A 22,712-nucleotide genomic window follows, 5' to 3' on the forward strand; every position below is an offset into this window, starting at 1 on the left:
TTTTTTTTTTTTCTTTTTTAATATTGTTCTCACACACGTTTCGTACGCTTGACTTTGTCATTTCGGGGAATTACTTATTGTTAAAATTATAAATACGATTTTGATATTGTACTTTGGAATACATGTAAAACAAAAGATTTATGATCGAATGAAATTCATCTATAAAAGGAATAACGGATATTCTTAATAAAATATCTTTATTAAAATAACAAAGTGGACGGGAATTATATGCATTGACATAGAAACAAATGTTCGCGTATGAGCATCCAGCTATGCGCGTCCAAATATACATATACGCATGTATGTATATAAAATTACATGAAATATTTCCATGGAAAGTAACATTTCATTAGGTAGGTATATGCTACTGTCCTATAAAAATAATTCATATACATGCGGTATGAGTACCTTTTGTGTGTGTATGCATATATATATATATATATATATATATATATATGTATGCATATATATATATATATATATATATATATATATATATATGTATGTATGTATTTGTCTTTCGGATGATCGAATAAATATGAAATGCTTGGACAATTATGTATTAAAGTTATATAAAAAATACTTATTAACTAATATAATGAATATATAAATAGTCTAAATTATGGACGGACTTTCTTCTATGCAAAACTTATTTGTACAAAACATTTGTATTGTAAATTAAATGTAAGTGTTCATACGTTCCTATAAAATATTATAAAAATATACCTATTAACTAATTAACGTTTCTATAAAATGTTAAATATATTACATCGTTGCTTTCCAATCAAGAGATGATACAGACATCTGTCACGTTCCATTCGACGTATAATGGACTCGTGTCTTCGATATTGAGTAATACTACATGTTCCAATAAATGGAAGCAATGTTTAATACGATAATCAATTTTATCTACCAAGTAGAAAGACGGAAAGTAATGCCAAGATGATACTTCCAACAGTAGCTCTTACTTTGCTTGCATCTGACTAAATCGATGGAGCGGACAAAAAAGTAATTATAAGATAACATCGTCTTTCAAGATTAGTACATGATTAATCGCGCTTGTGTGTTTCTATATATACATATATATAGCGTAAGTTATACTTACAATGATATAATAGTTGCATTTGTCTCCGTGACAACATTCCGAACATTTCCAATCTTGATACCAAATATGAGTACACAATGGCATGTTATTGCGTCTTATCCTTTCGCATTCTACTTTCGTCGAACACCTTTTGGAAATATAAAATTGTTTCTTTGCACCTTGCGACCAATACGGAGTACCTGTGAAAGATCGGATGTGAGTAGTTGTAACATAACCTCTATCCGGATAAAACTAAGAAACTTAGGAAAACTCACTGCCCCACTTGATTTCAGTTAAACATACATCCTCTCCCTGTTCACATATTTTTATGCTTTTTAAGCATTTGTCTTCATTATCGGCCTGATCCGTGCAAACATAACATTCCAGGGCGTGACCTATAACAATGTGTTTATTATATTAAAATAATGATAGCCCATTAATAGATTATTTTACGAATACTCACTAATCGGATTAGACAAGATAACGAGAATTATGTACGAGATTTTGAATGAGTACCACATTTTGTTGATTACTTTTAATATTAAAAGTTAAACTGCAAGATAAAACGGATGCATGTATAGCGTGTCTTTGAATTTACTAATTTGACTTGGACGACACCCATTAGCGTTAGACGCGCCATCTAGCGTTACAAATACAATTTAACATAGATTTTATGATTCATATTGTATAGTATGTATACGTTGGCGCTGTAATATTAAACAGAAGCCTTTACCACAAATACCAAGCGTATGTTTTATCTACTTTTTCATCCGCTGAATGATATAAATCGGGGAGATGGTTGAATCGCAAGGAAATTCATCGATCGTATAAAAAAAGTTTTTTATCCTATCGTCGGTTCTATTTTTTTCCATTCAATCATCGACAATGCTTTTTAAACAGGTACGAATAATTTTCCGATCATACAAATATTTTCAATCATGAGATTAGACAAAAGGATAAAAAAAATATTGCATCTTTCGCGATCGATCACACTTTATTGGTTTCATGTTTCCGTGATCCTTAAAGCGCAAAGAATCGATGGTTAGGCATAAGCACAAGCGCGTAAGAACACCGCGCACGATCGTGTTATTAAAAATAGCCCTAGGGTAGGTATTATTGACCCGAGCGTCATAACTCTAGCTATAATTCTTTCCGGTCGAGCAACCTGAAAAGAAGGGCTAGTAGGAGGATTCTTTCTTTCGATGATTTTCTATTGATTTAAAAATGTATTCTTTTTCAGAAATTTTTCATGCTCGAATTTACTACAAGAAAAGAAGAAAGGCGTAAAAGGTTATTTCTCTCTCGCTCTCTTTATATATACATATGCATATATATATATATAAATATAAATAGAGTACTTTCTTTTTAGAGCAGGGACAGAGTCAAAAATAAGGAAGAAAGAAGGAACGTTAGGAGAAATAAGAATATTAGACGCCGAATAGAAAGGATAAAGGGAGCGATAATGGGAAAGAAGGGAAAGGAGGAGAATACGGTTGGAAAGCGGATTACGTTCACTCGTTTGCAGTCTCGCTCGTCTGTTCGTTCTTGTTCAGTGTTGCTTTCGTAGCCTTACTCCTCCTCATAGTCGTTGGATGTCGATATTCGAGTGCGCGGCACAGGCTGAGCAGTGGCAGCTCCGAGTCACTGCGCCGAGAATCTAAAATTATCGGGCGGTCCACGATAGAAGAGAGGAAGGGTAATCGAGAGGTAGAACCAGAAAGAGGAAGAGAGAGAGAGAGAGAGAGAGAGGGAGAATGTGATAAACGCGAGAAGAGATTGGAAAGAGAGAGAAAGACCAAAGGTACAGTTAATAGAAAAAGAACGGTTATTGTCAGAAGAATAGAGGAGTATAAAGGCAAGAGAAAGAAAGTACGGAGTTGAGCAATAGTTGATCCATTGGACAAATAGACGAACGGACAGAAAAACGTGCTACGAAGTTGAAGTAAAAAGGCACGTTGATCGGGAGAAGAGGTGGGAGAGAGGAAGAAACGAGTAAGCGAACGGACGGACGGACAAACGAACGAATGGACGGATAAACGAACGAACGAACGAACGAACGAACGAACGAACGAACGACGAACGAACGAACGAACGGACGGACGGACGGACGGACGAACGGACGGACGAACGAGCAAGCCGAAGGGGGTGAGGAGGAGCCAAGAGAGAGAGAGAGAGAGGCAAAGCGAGGTAGGTCGACGTCGTGGCACGGGCTTATACCGCGCGCGCGGAGTAGCCTACCTACCACCCATCGTGCGAGTTCTCTCGCTTTACGTTCTGTCTCTTGGTACGAACGATATCGAGGCTGCTGCGACCCGATTATATTGCTTTCGAGCGACTCTTTCAGTAATAGAAGAAAGAAAAGAAGTGAAGTACGAAAGGACGAGTTAGGAAGGACTTAGCCAGATTCGAAAAGAAGGCTAAGGAAGCAGAGGAGGAGAAAGGGAGTGAAGAGGCGGAAGAGAAATTGCGATAACCGCGAGGGTCTGCCTAAGACCCCCGTCGGTCCAAATCTATCGCGTTCGCGATAAGACGTCGCCATGGCGGAGGAACAAGAAACGAATAACACGTGCGAGGATTCTCTCGGTCCTGGTGATACCACCACTGCTTTTGCCAAGAAACTACGGGGCCGGAAAGGAGCACTCAAGAAGAAAAATGTATACATGGTTAAAAATCATAGCTTTATGCCACGTTTCTTCAAACAACCCACATTCTGCAGTCATTGCAAGGACTTTATATGGTAAGTTGAAATCTTTTTTTTGCATTTTTTAGTAGTACAAATAATCTGGATATCGCATTTTCGATTTCTGGAAAGAGGTTTCTTCTTTTCTTTTCTTTCTTTTCTTTCTTTTCTTTCTTTTCTTTCTTTTCTTTCTTTTTTCCCACAGATATATGTATTTATAAACATATATTCATGCATATACTTATGATATAGTAGTTGCACATGATATACATATATATATTCTTCCATCTTTCGTGTTATTTTCCCTTTTTAAATAGTACCCTTTACGAATCAGGCCGTTTCTTAAGCGCTAATCGCTAATTGTCTTTCATGTATGCTCGGTTCTTATTATTAGATCGACTATCTTTACAATTTTTGCGAGTATTATTTTAACTGTAATAAATACCTTATGTTATAATCAATGTCAATCGTGCGTCATCCATAACATTTTTTATCGTTTATTTAATTGGAAAAGAAAAAAAAAACACTGGTATCGACCAATCGCATTCTTGCACCTCGATATCGACACATCGCTCCGGGATTAAACGGATCGACTGTGCACCGACAGCATGGTGAATCCAGGGGTATCGTCTGATTCATATCGTTCTGTTTGATGCTATCGAACGAGCGATTTCTTTTAATTCACATCACATAAGGATATTAACAGGCATTTATAGTCGAAATTTTTTTCTGTCGAAATAAACACACGTCACAGTTTAGAGAACAATTAATTTGACTATCCTCAACTAAAAAGATTCTTTCTCGGTCGAACTATATATTCATATCCATCTATCCATCCATCTATCCATCTATCCATCTATCCATCTATCTATCTATATATATATATATATATATATATATATATATATATATATATATGTATATGTCTATTCCTTAATCCTTTTTGGCGATCATTTAATTGGATTGGAAAATGATACCATTAAATACCGAAAAGCAGTTAGTCATTATTTATTTTAATTTGAAATTAAGTTTCTGATGAAGCATGTTGAAATTCGATCGAGATTTTAGTCTCATCGAATTTACCGGTAGAAAGGATCTTTCAAATATAAAATCAAATAGCTCATTCTAAAGAAGAAGGAACATAGATCCGAGAATGAACAGAAGCAATACCTGTGTCCGTTGAGGATAAAAAAGTAATGAAACGAATGACCGAGTAGAATCATATATTTTTCTACTTATCTTTCATTTATCGTTATAATCGACCGATTTGATCTCTGCTTGCAAGGTAGGTAAAAAAAACTACTGCCTGATTAGGTGATTTAATTTTTGAGACTTTTTCCTTCGCGCGTATAATATCGAACATACGTTATCGAATTTTGTGGTTTTCAAATATGATTTATAAGGAAGTCGAATGGTCTAACGACATGCGTCACGAGTTTATAGTATCTTGGCTCATTCGTCACTTGCTAGCACGAGGAAAAGACGACGGCCTTGTCGCGCGACGTACAACATATATATATATATATATATATATATATATATATATATATACATATATATATATATATATATGCATATATGTATACACGTATATATGTACACACGTAGAAGCTAGGAGAGTATGCCATTTTAACGTCCTTATTTCCGGACGATACGATAAAAAGGCCTGTTTCTTTCCTTCCTTCTTGAATTAATTATTATTGAAGTTGCATTAGAAATTTCTTTACGTTGGATCTTTATGCGAGTATGAGAAAACATGAACATTGTAAGGACGTTAACGTTTCATTTCGCAGCAAAAACATTTTCATCCGTCTACCTATTCTGATCAATGATAACTGAATATTTTCTACAGTAGCTGAGTTATTATCAAATTTGACGCAGTGTTCCTCAAAAACTATATAGTAGCCAGATAGTAACTAAATAACGACAGTAACTAGATATTGTAAATCTTGATTATCTCTGATCTTCCTTCCCTCTCTTTCTTTCTCAGTATAAATGAAGATTAATCGAAATAATCGAAGATAAATCGTAAGGTGAGATACTTCGGAGCCATATACTTTCAATAATTTTTAACGCCCGTCTGTCGATCGTTCCTTTTACTTTAATTAGTTCTTTATTCCTAAGATACGTGAGATATTTAATATAAAAGGATAAAAAAATACAGTAGAGATGGGCTTAAACGATCGAAGAATTGCGAAGCCTTTTTGCCTCTCAAATGAAGTGGATCATTTCATTTTAATATCTTTTCTATTATTGTGAAAGACAGTAGACGTTTTTCTTTTACTAATCGAAACTCAGGCATGTAAAATATTCAAAAAATGATTTCCATTAATTTCTTTCAGTTCACGGAAAGCGATGAGAATCTTATCGTACGTACATATATCGTACATACATATTATATATGCATATTATAGCCATATAATACATATTTCATTTATTTATATTTAATTTTCTCGTAGTACATTCTCCGAGTCATCGAGAAATTGATCTTCGTTTAATGTTAATAGAATAATTTAAAATACGATTCGGTAATATATATATATATATATATATATATATATATATATATATATATATATATATATATGTATATGTTTGTCGTACACCGACGTATCTTGCAGACAAATTGAAAAAGGTCGAGCGGGATACCTTAGGAGAGCAACAATGCTTTAAATTTGAAAAATCACATTACACTGGTGTCTTTTACGTCGTTGGGCGATTAACGTACACCACGAAACATGCACGTGTCGCGGGTACAAGGATGTGAATACACATGTGAACACGTGCACATTGCATTATGCAAGTCGAGTTTATCCGACCCTCTTTGCCGAGTTTTTATATAGAAAGCAACGGGGACTTCGAAATCGATGAAAACCAGGCTAACCCAATTAGGTTGAAACAAAGAGACTTTTCCTGGCTATGCGAGAAGAGATATAGATAAATGTGTCGACTTTATACTTGGTTTCATTAGACAATACTTAGTCAAGCTAAGATAAATATTTTAAAGAGCGAATAATTTAATAAGACGTTTTGGCAAGATGTCATAAGGTCGCTCTTATTTCTTTTTCTTTTTCTTTCTCGATTAACCCGTTGCGATCAATGACGAAGAGAAATGCGAATGCGTACTGCAAGTGCTCTTCAAATTTTGCGTATTAGATTTGTCATTAATTTCGACTCTCCATGTATGAATAATTATTCTAATGGATCTATACGATTTATTAACTTATTCGTTTGTTTCTTCCTTTTTTCTATCTTTATCGTATAGATAAGTGTCCACAATATGAAATATATTATACATTAACGTATGCCTTGATAAATCAATGACTTTACGTATTTACGTTTATATAACCAGTTAGTAATTCACCAGTTAGTTATACGGATAATAATGAGGAATTGAATTTGCTGTTAAATGGGAGACGTAATTACGATCGTTTTTAAGGATCACTACCGCCACGCGAAGCTGACTTATGCAATCGGTATTGCGAAACCATTCGACTGCTATAAATTTCGAGAGACATGACACTTTTCAATTATGTTTCAAGTTCTAAACGAGATTATTACAAGATTATTTAAATTTCTATCTAACGATCGTAAGCAAAATAAAACGAAAAAATTCTAAAACTTTATTGTTTATTCTCCCTTTTTGGCTAAACTTTAAAACAAATATTCCAACGAAGCCTAAAAATATTGTATTAAAAATATTCATATAATGTGTAGTTATGCTGATTGCAATGTTAGACTGCGAATAAAATGCGGAAATGTACTCTTTGTATTCTTACCGATTCGAAAATGCACAACGGTAGTAGTCGTATATATTGTATGCAAGTGAAAAGATTGTAAAGATTGTAGCTAATCAAATGCAAAATCATTAATACGGAGAGAATGAATTTTTCATTTGGAAAATGTTTTTTTATTTGCCAAGTATTGTCGTGAGTAATGTGTACTTCCACTAAAATATGAGCTCGATTAGTATATATACATATATTGTCTATGTATTTGCCATATTAAATAATTGCTAATATACGGTATACGTTGCTAATCTCAAATGTTTGTATATATACATATCTATGATCCATTTCTTTTTTTTTTTCTTTACATCTGCAAAGATCTACATAGGTTCATAGAATTTGTCATACGTGCCATTGCAGAAAATATATGTATATTTCGCTTTAAGCTTTGAAGTAATGTAGGCTAATCACAGATTTGCACAGTTTCTTTTTCTTTTCTTTTTTTTTCTCTTTCTCTTTCTCATTCTACTTTCCTCACGCTTCTCTTTTACCCCTCTCTTATTATCTCTCTGAGCTTCTTCTTGGGTTTCTTCTTCAATCTTTTATCCCTTTTTTTCATTCTTTCTTGCATTACCTTTTTCATTTATCTTGAATTATTTTTCTCTTCATTATTATTATTATTATTATTATTATTATTATTATTATTTTTTACCGTCTGTATGTATTTTACTTGTATATAAAAGAGCAAAATCGTCTGTCGATTTTCTATGCATTTGAACAAAAAAAAAAAAAAAAAAAAAGAAAAAAAGAAAAGAAAAAGAGAAAAAAAAAAGAAAAAAACATATTGAACGATCATGCATAACGGTCATATAGAAACCTTGAAATATTGATTTGTTCGTTGAAGCTGATTTAATCGACGGTCTAGCACAGAGGCGTCACTTGTTATACAGCCTATAAACAAAGGCTGACGTTGTAAATGTACTTTTAGCTATATCGGGAAAAATTGAGAATTCCAGGGGTGAGGAGGATTCTCCGCTTTCTCTTTTACAGCGGGCGGAAAAAATGTAGCAAGATGAATTCTGATTGCATAGGTCATTAATTGATAACTCCGATAGATGCGTCATTTATGCATATGCACATATATGTCTATACATATTTATCATTTTTGATAAGCGATATCAGGTGTTATTTTACTCGTAATATTTCTCTTCCTTATACGATACTTTTTTTTTCGTTTTGTTTTAGGGGCTTCGGAAAGCAAGGATATCAGTGCCAAGGTAAGAGGGTCAGTCTGATCTCACCGACCACCTCTTCGCCAGGTGTGATCTTGAGGAAGACCTCTGGGCACATTTTACTTGTGTTTCAGTCTGTAGTTTCGTCGTTCACAAGCGATGTCACGAATACGTGACCTTTACCTGTCCTGGAGCGGACAAAGGAGCTGACTCGGACGTGAGTGTCAATACATATCTAATGTCAAACTTTTATTTTTCATTTCTTTTTCATATTTATATTTTTTTTCTTCCTTTTATTCAAATAATTCGCCTTGTCTTTCTCCTTCGCTCTCATCCGAAGCCAAGGTTACAATGCTTAATCGAATAGAAGTAATGCAAAACTTGAACGCGATTAACGAAAAAACTCTTTTGCACTATGCATCCGTAATTTTCATAAATATTACAAATTTTAATAAAAATAAATGTCAATTAGCAAAGAAGATATTTATTAAATTGGCCAAAAAATTACAATTTCAATCTATGAGTGCGCGAAAATAAATTAATTTTTCAAATTATAATATTTTTTTTCTAATATCACGATTTATCTCGTCAAAGGGTAAATAATACAATTTAGCAAGACATTAGCATTGGTAAGATATGGAGATGTAATGAGAAGTGTAAATGAGATCGTTGGCCATGAAGAAGAGTGATGGAGAGAGAGAGAGAGAAAGAATGAGAGAGAGAGAGAGAGAGAGAGAGAGAGAGAGAGAGAGAGAGAGAGAGAGAGAATGAGAGAGAGAGAGAGAGAGAGAGAATGAGAGAATGAGAGAGAGAGCGTGAGAGAGAGAGAGCGTGAGAGAGAGAGAGAGAGAGAGAGAGAGAGAGAGAGAGAGAGAGGGCAACAGCGGCTAAAATCCTTCAGCATTTCTTGCACAGCGCACGATTGGCCTAAGCGTTTTCAGCTGTTCGTTTAACCCACGCTTAAACCACAAACGCGCTAATGCTGAATAATTTTGCAAATAAGTACGATCAAGAAAATATATCTATTTTTCATGGGAAACCAAGATGTTTTCGGCTCGTTGTTAAGAACGTACATTAAATAAAAACGTATGGCCTTTCGATAGGAATATTTATTGCATCTCTCGTTATCATGAAGAAATAGTAGAGGAGTTTTGTTACTTTTGATAATAATCGAATTCTTATCAATAAATCTTTATTTTTGCACAATAATTAACGATAATTGTACATAAAGTAGATATAAGCGAACCGCAAACAATCTATGGTATCATAAAACTTTTCGATTCTTTCAGTGAAATATAACCGATGTATACTTATGTTTTTTCCTTTTCGGTAACAATTTTTCCGTGCTTTTGCGCTTCAAAGACAAACGGTTTTTCCTCTATCGATCATTCTACATCAGATGATCATGGATCTCTCCGTTACTCGCGTCAATATAATTACGATACGATAAGGATTAATGGTTATTTTGGAATATACATATTACTCAGTGATATGGTTAGTATTAATAGATATTTTTTCGAGTATTAATATATTCTCTAAAGGAAGTTGGCATTTGATCGTACAAGTGCAACAAATCATAGTCTTTTTATATTTTTCATTGACAAATAAGTCTCACTGATATAATAATTCTATTGGAATGTTAGGAGCTTTTGCTAAATGAAGAAACGATTATAAAAGACTAAAAAGATAAACGATAGGTATTAATATAGATTCATTGTTACTCCTTTTACTCTACTCTCTTTTCATGATCGGAAATTATCATTAAAACTACGTAATATCCTATCCCGATGTGTGATCGTTCTTCAGCGTTCCTCAAATTGGGTTTAATTTCGGTCCCATTATTTCTTTAATCTCATTTGATTAAAGGCTTACGAGTTAATTTGAAGTTAATTTGAAGTTAATTTAGTTATCATCAAAGCCCATCCAATAATATATTATCATATATAAATTTGAATTATTTAGAATTGATCGGTTTGTACGAAGCGAATTTATTTGTATCATTGAATAATCTGTTTTTATTAACAATGTTTATCTTAGATATCTTAACATTAGATATCTTAAATCTGAATTTATCGAGATTAGACGGTCAATCTATTTATCAATTTTGACCGGAAAGATCCATCGATCAGATGACATTCGTATTTCGTGATTCAAAATCGCAATATCTGTGTCATAATCCGAGAGTCTGCGTGCGTGTGCACGATGTAATGGTGTAATAACGCAGGATACGCGGACGAAGCATCAATTCAAGCAACACACCTACAACAGCCCCACGTTCTGTGACCACTGCGGTAGTCTTCTCTATGGTGTCATCCACCAGGGCATGAAATGCCAAGGTATCATTAAATCAAGCGAAAGACCACACGAGATACACGCACTTTCACCACACAGGCACACGAAGAAGATATACATATATACGACCACCAATCGCACAACTTTTATCGTTTTGATCTACCATATATGTGGTGTTGCTTTGTCTTCGTCTTATATTACCGTTCTTCTGCGTATACTCTTCTTCATATTCATTTAATTGTCTATCATCTCATTTCTTCTTCTTCACTTCGTCTTATTATTATTCTAAATATTCCTCTATTTGTAAATAAATTTTTTCCTCCAAATAAAATGCGGTGAGTACTTACACGTATCTTGTCGTCATCGTCTTTATATAAGAAAGGTGTGCATTGCCATATTTTATATAAGTTTTTAGGTGTTTACGAATCGTGCACGCGCATGGAAGGAGACGCGAAATTAATCGAATAAATAAATTATTCTACAAGCTTGAAACGAATATGAAAGGTGTATGATTATTCTTAATACGATGCAATGCACCTATATATACGCTACATTATCTTTCCAATTATAATTATTTTTCTTCGCTCCTTTTCCCGACCTTCTTTCTCTGGGACAAATTATTGCGTTCAATGATTCTTTCAGTTCTGAAAAGGAGCATCTCCGATTGCTCGTTTACGAAATCTCGTTTACGACTTTACAAAACTCGTTATTATTTGGTGATAAGTAAAACCAAATCACACATACACACGTACAAATGTAAAATGTTTTATGATATAATGTCGTTTTGAATTTTCTTTTAAAATGGAGAAGGACAAAAATGGAGAATTTTGTTGCTGCGACAACGATCATGGAAAGAAAGTTTCGAAAATATTTTCAATACATAGTTTGAAATACATCGTGTGTCTTTGCGTGTCGGTCCGTATTGCGAAGAAAGTTTATTTATTATTATTTATTCATTTATTTTGTTTCTCTTTACAAATTCTCCTTTATCCAAATTATTTTTTCTTTCATTTTCTTACACTTTTTTTCCACATTCGCGTGCACGATCTCATTGTTCCACGGTATTATTGAGTGTACATATCTACATAAATGCATACGTGCATATTTATACATACATATAAATGTATGTGTGTGCATACACATGTACACATACATACGTACATATATGTGTATATATATATATATATATATATATATATATATATATATATATATATATATATGTATTTATCATAGAGCGCTTAGTCTACGGTTAAAATGGTTTTATTTTTTATTGCTTTGTGTACCTTCTCTCAAAATTCTGATATATGTAGTAATGTAGGTAGGATTCGAGAAATGACAAAAAGCTGTCAAAGACTTTGCATTTTCTCGTTTTATTCAATAAATATCGTTATTGCATCGTTGCATCGAGTAGTATAGAATAGAATTCTCTCATACTTTTAACGGACATGGGATTAAAAATATTTCTCTTATGGTTGGACTTGTATATAATCGCTATGTAAAATTCATTTTACAGCACAGCATAGACGAGCTCACAACGTATACACGGTCACTACGTTCTGTACATATATGTAAATGTGTTCTAGTCTCTGATGTTCGAATTATTGTGTACACATACGTGTATCTTTTTAATCAGTTGTACGTTACATGCCTCGTTTAAATTGTCCGCAATTTTTACATTAATTGGAGCACTTTCGGACCGCCGTGTAAACTTTCTTGGATGTCTTTCTCCTTTCTACCCTTCTCCTCGTCTTTATTCGAGGTCTGTTTCTTTTCCTTTTCTCTTTTCCCTTTTTAATTGCATTCCCTGGCTGTAATGTATTTTGTCTATTATTTTTCTATTTCTTGTTTTTCCTTTTCTTCTTCTTCTTTTTTTTCTTTTCTTTTTCTTTTTAAATGTGAATCATCCCTTGCTTTACAAATTAAAATTTACAGCTCTTTCTTCTCTCTCTCTCCCTCTCTCCCTCTCTATAGACTCACTCTTTTACTTTTCTTAAATTTTCTTTGGCCGACCAGTTGGAGATACCCACGATTGTAAATGTGCCCTTTAAAACGAGTACGTGAGATAACCATGCTTTTCTTTTTAACAATATATCGTGATTAATAGTTCCTTTCGTATATTCATCTTATGGAAAGGTAATTAATAATCGATCTATATAACAGAAAGAGATTAGATATAAAGGATAATAAAAATATGTTTGTAGTCGAAAGACGAGGCATGCTGCTGGCAATGCACTTCTTAACCATTACATTTCTTAAAGCGGCGTTTGGAATTTCGCTCCTTAGATCGCAGCTTTCTTCGAAATTCGAATTCCGGCAAGAATTTTCTTCTTTCTACAATTTATCCTCTTTAAATAAGACATTATACAGGATGGATTGTTATTAGGAATATCGTGTACATCGATTTCGTGATAGTCGAAGCTACGCATAATTTCTTCTCCACTCGGTTATTTCCCCTTTATCCGTCCGGGCTTCCTAACTGAAACTATTCGAATGTTTATATTCCATCGTAAGCGAAAGTATCGGACGGAACTAGTTACTCGATTTGATAGAGAAAATGTCTTCTTTTATCGATCGCCATAAATGAAAGAAAATCTTTTTCTCAAAGTCGTAACATATAGAATCGAAGCATCCATAATTGGAGATCATGCGTCATAACACATACTATTTCCATTTTCTTTTCTTAACTTATTTTTTGCGATAGTTTGCTTTGCCGAAATGAACAAGTACGAGAATAAGGATGATTATATTAGTTGTTGCGTTATCGTTACGCGTCAAAACAAAGTGCCCTATTATAGCCCTATCGTCGATGCCACGCTATCATCACGCAGTTGTTTGTTAACTTGGTTCCTTTGTTGCTTCTGTCTGAGCTTTTGGGATGACTTACACTAACAAGTAGTCATCGTAGACGAAGGGGTTACCTCGAGAGGAACTTTATTGGGTATCGATCGGCACACCACCGTCTCTCGATCTCTCCCACAGGATCAGACCACAATGAAGGACCGGGCTTCTCTGGGCCCCTGTTTCTTGTTCCCAGGCGGTGAGCGCCCCACACAAATGGGAGGTTTTCACTTACCTGACGCCAACCTTCTGCGACCACTGCGGCTCGATGCTTCATGGTATCTCGCATCAGGGACTCAAGTGTTCAGGTAGTTAAATAATGAAAAACGACAAATCAGAATTATTTATTCGTTTCAAGAAAGATCTCATAAAAGCGACTGTCGCTGTTCTGTAGTTTTTATATAGGGGAAAAATGATATGGCCCGTGCAACTGTTTTGCTCGAAGAAGGATCGATCTCGGGTTAATCGGGATTGCCCTCCAATTGCGCACCTTCTTTTTTCTTCCCTTTTTTCTTTTCCTTTTTCTTCCGAGATATAATTCGCCTTTTTTCCCCTTTCTTCCTTCGTCGAATTGCAATGTAATCGTTGACTTGGAGAATAACTTTGTGATCGATCCATCTTCGAGTTCGACGTAAACTTCGTAAAATATGTAAGCTTCGTTTGAACGTTAAAGAAACCTGCGCTGGATAGTGTTTCTCTCCTTAGATCGGTAAATGAGAGAAAAATGTGGATTAGATCGAAAGTGACACAATATTCCTATTATAATAATTATATTTATTTTAACAAATATAATTATTATCATACCGTTAGTTACATTCTTGTTCGCAAAACTGTGTGATACATCGGACGACGTTGAAGCTGCTGATCGTATGAAGCTCCTTTCATTGTGCTACGTGCACTTTCAAGCGAAAAGTAAAATTCGTTTCGTGTGTTTCGCTTTTTTGACGAGTTTCACGTTTAACGCGAAAAGGATAGGAGGAAGTAAAGAATTCGTCTTAGAAGATTCAACACCACACACACAAATGGCACGTAATCTCATCAAGATTTTTTCCTCGATTATCCTTTTATCGTTTATCACGTAGTAAGTATTCTTCTTTATTTGATATAGAATCGCAAGGTTACGATTTTCCATAAGAAGAGTTCTATATTTTAGTTTTTTTTTGTTTTGTTTAAATGTCGAAAAAGACTGTCAAAAACTTTGCAGTCTTATGCTATTCTGCCAATAGTATGCTCGTAAAATTTGTCTCGACCGTGTAGTGTATACGTATCAACGTATTTAGATAGATCGTTTCTCTATATTTCTTTGTCTTTCCACTATATAGTTGTTTGTTCCGATGTTTACTCAAAGTCGACTGTTCTCTATCCCTCTCTCTCTCTCTCTCTCTTCTGTCTGTTTGTCTGTCCGTCTGTTTGTCTACTTCTCTCTCTCTCTCTCTCTCTCTCTCTCTCTCTCTCTATTTTCCCGACATCTATTCTCTTTTCTTTCTATGTCTCTCGATGTAGCTGCATGACTATGTTCCATGAATTTTCAAGTATCAGAAGTATCCGCATGAAATATCATTCGATAGAAATGTTTATAATAGGTTCTTTGACATTCGTAAGTTGTGGAACGCGAATTAAATTGCCTTTAAAAGATTATTGAAAAATACGACAGTAGTGTATTTATATAATGTATGCTTAACTTTCGGAGTAGGCTTATGATGATTATATATAGACACATACACACCCACACACATAGAGTGAGGGAAGTAAATGGAATTAAATATTTTGAAGATCAAAAATTTTTTAATTCGTTGCCGTTATTTGTTTCGCCGTTAATAATATGCATTTATATAATCGTCTGATGAAAGTATTTTTTTTAGAATAAATACGCTCATTACGTCGTTTTAACTGCATTTTTTTATTTATAGAATAGATATGATTATAACGTGTTTCTTTTTCTTTTTTGAGGGACTTATGGAATAGCTCGAGTAGGTTGTACATTTCTCGAAACTCACGAGGATATTTATTCGACGAGAGAAAAACGACGAAATCGATGAAAAATATATTCAAAGACGACGCGTCCTTTTGAATCCGTTAAACAAAATCTTTTATAATCATTTTTTCTCTCATATCCTGTTTATTATTTATTGCGTCGATTATATCAACTTTATTAATTCGTAAAACTTCGATGATCTTTTTATGACAGACTTGTCGACTTTTACTTGTCGTTTACATACGATGGTATGGACAACTTATACGTTGAGAATATATATTAAAAATGCTTAACGTTTATCCTCCTTTGAATAAAATATTTAATCGAAAGTAATTACTTGAGATATTGTATTGTAGTTTCGATGTATCCAAGAGCGCACAATATAGACCTCACCGAGTCACCTTCCTTCATAAATCGTACTGTACGTAGAAATATACAAGTGTACACATCTTTTTTTCTTATGCATGCTCATAATTACCGTAGAGACTCATAGGCACTTGTAAGCACACAGATGGTAACCCTTTCCTTTAGCGACATTATGATTTATATTATTGCATTGTATCTACGTGATATTACCGACGAGCTGCCAGCCGCAATTAGATTTACATTTATATGCATAGTTAGGAAAATATCTTTATCATCTTGTAGATTTTTCTTTCCATTTGCACTCCATGCGTAACGGTATATATTCATGCATAAGGACGATCGAAATATACGCGTGGAGAACTAAGACAACAATATTATATCTATAGAAATACGTTACGGTCTCATATTCAAACTCATATAATATATTCGTTTCAATTATTTGTAAAGATGATCACTTTCAACCGTGTATCGAATTTTCTTTTTCATAAATTTATGTCCATGTAATTTCGAATATACGCGGTATATTCCACTTACGATTGATTATTTCAATAATCACTTATATGGAAGTAACACAAAGTATAGTCGGAGTTATAAAACGGAATTTCTGAAAAGTACTTAATTGTCAACCGTTATGATATATATTATGATAAATTATAGGAAAATTATTCGCGGGCGTGTTGTCAATTAGGTGTTAAATGAAATGCATTTGATACGAAAGTGGCAATCATGGCTATGGATCTTGTAGCTATGACAAATAAAATGGATCAAAATGATAATCCGTAATGATCTGATGACTTAGCATGCGACATGAACGTACACAAGAGATGCGAAGAGAGCGTCCCGAATCTTTGTGGATGCGATCACACCGAAAGACGTGGTCGTATACATCTTTACATCACCGTTTCCGGTAGCAAGATGACCGTCGAAGGTACGTGCACATACACTCGCACACACGCCCACTATCATGATAATCGTTTTCTATAATATAATCAAAGGAGTTCCATTTACTTGATAACACTTTGGACGTTCTGTTGCAGTAAAGGAAGGACGAAATCTCATTCCGATGGATCCCAATGGTCTTTCGGATCCTTACGTGAAATTGAAATTGATTCCAGATTCGGATACGGTAAAGAAGAAAACGAAAACTATCAAGTCATCTTTAAATCCTGAATGGAATGAAACGATTATATTGTGAGTGATTTTACCTGATATTAAATGATACGTCATTGTTGGTCATTATTAAAGGTTTAATATGACAAACAAACAACAACATTTTATTACACTTTTTTCTTACTTTTTTCATTACTTCGTATTTAGATTAATAGTTAAAGGAAGTACAATACTAAATAAAAAACAGATTTCTCTTTTTTCTTTTTCAGCGATCTTAAACCAGAGGATAAAGATAGACGGTTGTTAATCGAAGTCTGGGATTGGGATCGGACTTCTAGAAATGATTTCATGGGATCACTTTCTTTCGGCATATCGGAACTCATTAAAGCGCCTGCTAGTGGTTGGTTTAAACTTCTTACTCAAGAAGAAGGGGAATTTTATAACGTACCTGTGCCCGAAGAGGGAGTTGATTTGGCAGAACTTAAAAGTAAAATGCGAGTGAGTACAATTAATGTTTATAAGCAAGATAATTATATATTGCATGATAGATGAAAGCTTATGGTATGATATTTATGATAAAAAACACGTTTCCTTTTCTTCCATTCCATTATAAGAATATGTTTGTGTGTGCGTGCGTGCGTGTGCGTGCGTGCGTGCGTGTGCGTGCGTGCGTGCGTGCGTGCGTGTGCGTGCGCACGCGTGCGTGTGTACATTTACAGAAAACATCGGTGACGAAGAAGACACCAACGACACAGGATAAAGATGTACCACACAATATGGGAAAGAGCGATTTAATAAGAGCATCGGACTTTAATTTTCTTATGGTTCTAGGAAAGGGTAGTTTCGGCAAGGTATATTCACGGATAATATATTTTGGATAATATATTGTAAGAAATATAAATAGTATCAAAAGAAATTAATCGTTTCGATCGACATTTTAAAGGTACTGTTAGCGGAAAGAAAAGGAACTAACGAGTTGTATGCCATTAAAATACTTAAGAAAGACATTATTATTCAAGATGACGACGTGGAATGCACGATGGCTGAAAAGCGAGTTCTCGCTCTTTCAAGCAAGCCTCCTTTCCTTGTACAATTACATTCTTGTTTTCAAACTATGGTACGCTTTCGGAAAGCTTTAACATATGCAACAGAAAGGCGTCCAACCTGTTATATCTTTCTTGTAGCAAATGTTATTGCAAAAATATTATATTTATAATACGTTAGTTCAAATTTTTTCTCAACTCGGATTGTTATCGTTTTAGGATCGTCTGTATTTTGTCATGGAGTATGTAAATGGTGGCGATTTAATGTATCAGATTCAACAGTGTGGCAAATTTAAAGAGCCAGTAGCAGTGTGAGTATAACATTTTTTTACATATACGATTTATAAATCAATATCATTATAATGATATTAAAGGTTATGCCAAAGTATTTGTTTGTTGAAAAAAAACAATTTTTTCTTAGATATTATCAAGGGCTTTATTTTATATTATTTCTCCCGTGAAATATTGAATCCTCTTTCTCCAGTGAACTAATCATAAATTTAACGAATTCTTTCTGAATGTATATATATTTTAATTTTCGAAAAGAAACGAATCAAAGATAATAGGTAAGGCAAAAAGTAAGAATGCATTTATGTTTTCCTTTTCAAAACTTTCTTCTGAAAGCGTATATTAACGTTGAATATAAACTGGATGATCAATGGATGATTAAAACATAAACTTTTTGTATTTCTAGATTTTATGCCTCAGAAATTGCCATCGGGCTGTTTTTTTTACATGGTCGTGGCATCGTGTATCGCGATTTAAAGCTCGACAATGTATTACTCGATCAGGACGGACATATAAAGATTGCTGATTTTGGAATGTGTAAAGAAGGAATAACGGGTGATAAAACAGCTAAAACTTTTTGCGGTACACCTGATTATATAGCACCGGAGGTGAATTTACATTCATTTTCGTTAGCGTAACGTGACCTTAATATTCATCAATGTATGATAATCAATAATTAACATATCAATTTCAGATAATCTTATATCAACCATATGGAAAGTCTGTGGATTGGTGGGCATATGGCGTACTTCTCTACGAAATGCTCGTCGGACAGCCACCATTTGATGGTGAAGACGAGGAAGAACTTTTTGCTGCAATAACGAATCACAACGTTAGCTATCCGAAAAGTTTGTCCAAAGAAGCCAAAGAAGTTTGCAAAGCAGTAAGATTTTCTAATCTCTCTCTCTCTCTCTCTCTCTCTCTCTCTCTCTCTCTCTCTCTCTCTCTCTCTCTCTCTCTCTCTCTCCAATTATTTTACGCCTTTCCTTTCACTTTATTTACTTTTATCCTCTTATATTTAATATTTTCTTAATTCTTTTTTCTTTTTCTTCTTTTTAACAGTTTCTTACGAAAAATCCAAGTAGAAGGCTCGGTTGCGGTTTCCGTGGCGAAGAAGATGTTCGTAGTCATGTCTTCTTTAGGCATATCGATTGGGAGAAGATCGAGAATCGCGAAGTGCAACCACCTTTTAAACCGAAGATCGTAAGATATATTTTTATATTCATAGATTCCATAGATTAGACTTGCATTATTGTTTTTTATGCTTTCAGAAACATCCTAAAGATGTAAGTAATTTTGACAAACAATTCACTTCTGAAAAAACGGACTTGACCCCAACAGACAAACTCTTTATGATGAATCTGGATCAAACGGAGTTTATGGGTTTCTCCTTCCTCAATCCAGAGTTTGTGCAACATATTTAAGATAATATCTCTTATTAGCTTTACCTCATCGGTCTATTCTTTGTATATTATGATGATTTATTAGTCTCTTTCTCTTCTACGACCTACTCCTTATTTTTCATGATCGACGTTATCTGTTTTCACTCAGGGTTATTCTCTTTCCTCTTTCCATACTATTTTACTTATATTACCCCATATATTAACCCCCACCCCTTCTCCCACTCCTCTCTCTCTCTCTCTCTCTCTCTCTCTCTCTCTCTCTCGTTTTAGTAATTGTATCTTTCGTAATGACATAAGGGAATACGGACGAGACGTAAAATACTTTGTCATTTTTCATGTTGTCAGAACATAGAAGAATCTTTCGATGTATTTTTTAAAGAAATAAAGCGCCATGTTAGTGCGCACTGTATTATTATGCTATAAGATAAAGACGGGAGGCCTGGTGCCGATCGTCGAGGGATTCGTAGGACGAATTCTAATTTTCGATTTGCGGAGAATTGTATTTCATGGCGGTTGTCAAAATGAATTCTACTTTTCGAATTAGCCCGATCGAAATGAAAATATCTAACAATCGCTGTATTCATTTCCCGCGTATATTATGCATTTACTTCAGTAGTTTCTACTGTCGCCTTCCAGAGTATATATAATATATATCGATTGAAGTAATATATTATTATATATACGTATAAACACAGACACTTATACAGAGAATTATGATATATCGATACGTATAGATACAAATTTTTCTGTCTTTCGTTCCAAGTTGCACTTATCGTTCGTTTATTTCGCTATGATAGTTAACGGGTAGAAAAAGACGAGTTCGTAGAATTTTTCAATGTTAATAATGTCAAAGTATTCGTCTAACAAGAACTGCTCCAACAGTAGATAAAAGTCTCGATTAGGAACAGAGCTTGTATCCCCATTTTTCTTGATTAAAAAAATTATTATGGCACAGTTAGTGAATGTAGTAACGCGAAAACGTTTAAGTACACAGATGCATATTATTTCATCTTACTGCTTTATAAAATCCTTCATATAAATCTTACAATATGCTTTTGTCATATATATTTAGATTTTACGCATTATTTATTCTATTTGATTTATCAAATAGGCAAATAGATCAAAGAATGCTTGTTCAATTGGTTCCATTTTATCTTTATTCATTTTATTTATCACTTTTCTATATCTCTTTCTACCAAGATGTATCTTAAATGATAAACATATATATATATACATATATATACATATATGTATACACACACACACACACACACACACACATATATATATATATCTATATATATATTGTCGCTATGAAAGAAGGATATGAGCTCCATGTTCGAGACAATCAACCGATAATATGAAAGAATACGGTCAATACGTGCTTCCGTATTTAAATTTGGGAAGAAAAAATATAGTAGTTGGCACATACTTATTTTTCTTTATATATTTGCGAGTGTTTTTGTAGTCTATAGTATACAAATACTTGAGAAAGAATACTTGGTATTATGTTAGTCGCTTTATTTTAAAACTAATGCCTTAATGAATTTTATTCTTTAAATTTGATCAATCCAATCCTTAAGATATATGATTTCTCAATTGTCAGTTGTGTTAAATACACTTATGGTACCACATATATGTATAGGCATTGAAACCTTTAGATAAACATGTGTAAATACAAATACATATATACATATACGCATACATACACGCGCGTGTGTGTGTATATGTATCTGCGTGCGCATGTTTGCATGTGCATATGTATGTGTGTGCGTGCGTGTGTGTTTGTGTGTGTGTGTGTGTGTGTGTGTGTGAGAGAGAGAGAGAGTGCGTGCGTGTGCGCACACACACATACACACATGCGGAAATATGTAGACCATTGAAGTCTTTTAAGGCTGTGCTCGTTAAATGCCGAATTAATTTCACTTGTTACTCGAGAAATCGGTACGATTCTTTCGAGACGAAAGTCGTTAATCGATTTTCATCTTTGTTCTTGCAAAATGAACTCGGGTAATTAAATACTAAATGTTACTTTGAAAGTCAATATTTTCTCTTACCATAAGTAGCTCGTACTTTCTACGATCGTCGATACGATAATTATTCTTTCATTATATCTCATATTTTGTCTTCTCATCTTTTAATATCTTCTTGCATTTTGTCACCGATACATTATGCAAAGAATTTCTTCGTGTTGAAACGGCAAAATATCATGTTGAACGCATTCTATCAATGAACTATATCTCTTCAAAATTTCTCATCAATATTTTTTTCCTATGTGATGCGTACCTTATCCATTTTAAATATAATGTAGTATATGTGTGTGTGTATATATGTATATATATATACACACACACAACATACCATATTACATACTCTTTACTTGTTTAACAACACACGTGCAAAAAATAATAAAATAAAACTTAATACATTATCCGATCATAATCGTTATATTTATTGTGCAGATTTACTTAATGCATAAAAATGAAATAACTGAAAAATAAATTATAGTGTAGCTAAAAATTCAACGTACCATAATATAACGCAATTAAACCATTAAAATCACTTGAGTATTATTAGAATAACCAAAATAATATATTTCGATAAGGAAGGTGATGTAATGTTCGTGTATTTATTTGAATAGCACCTAATTGCCCATTAATTTCTATATGC

At 33.9% G+C, this 22,712-nt stretch overlaps 2 protein-coding genes across 4 annotated transcripts; one reads left to right on the forward strand and one right to left on the reverse strand.

The window, feature by feature from the left end:
• Positions 1 to 508: 508 nt before the first annotated feature.
• On the reverse strand, positions 509 to 1,712 carry LOC124431145. The gene is made up of 4 exons (XM_046978659.1): positions 1,548 to 1,712; positions 1,360 to 1,479; positions 1,106 to 1,284; positions 509 to 983 (listed from the first exon to the last, which is right to left on the reverse strand). Exons 1-4 carry the CDS (start codon positions 1,603 to 1,605, stop codon positions 906 to 908), a joined length of 435 nt encoding a protein of 144 aa, XP_046834615.1. The 5' UTR covers positions 1,606 to 1,712; the 3' UTR covers positions 509 to 905.
• Positions 1,713 to 2,498: 786 nt separating this feature from the next.
• LOC124431134 (protein kinase C, brain isozyme) lies at positions 2,499 to 22,479 on the forward strand. Of its 3 annotated transcripts, none has more exons than XM_046978633.1 (14): positions 2,499 to 3,821; positions 8,738 to 8,769; positions 8,859 to 8,941; positions 10,949 to 11,060; positions 16,998 to 17,126; positions 17,236 to 17,389; positions 17,578 to 17,806; positions 18,028 to 18,159; positions 18,252 to 18,425; positions 18,571 to 18,662; positions 19,046 to 19,247; positions 19,334 to 19,522; positions 19,702 to 19,842; positions 19,911 to 22,479. In XM_046978633.1, exons 1-14 carry the CDS (start codon positions 3,622 to 3,624, stop codon positions 20,061 to 20,063), a joined length of 2,022 nt encoding a protein of 673 aa, XP_046834589.1. In that variant the 5' UTR covers positions 2,499 to 3,621; the 3' UTR covers positions 20,064 to 22,479. The 3 variants fall into 3 exon arrangements, with proteins under 3 accessions (XP_046834589.1, XP_046834590.1, XP_046834591.1); XM_046978634.1 differs by lacking the exon at positions 10,949 to 11,060 and adding an exon at positions 14,054 to 14,165 and having other exon boundaries at positions 2,501 to 3,821; XM_046978635.1 differs by lacking the exons at positions 2,499 to 3,821; positions 8,738 to 8,769; positions 10,949 to 11,060.
• The last annotated feature ends 233 nt before the right edge of the window (positions 22,480 to 22,712 follow it).

The sequence above is a fragment of the Vespa crabro genome, chromosome 20 (assembly GCF_910589235.1).
Source record: "Vespa crabro chromosome 20, iyVesCrab1.2, whole genome shotgun sequence".
In the NCBI taxonomy this organism is placed as follows: Eukaryota; Metazoa; Arthropoda; class Insecta; order Hymenoptera; family Vespidae; genus Vespa; species Vespa crabro.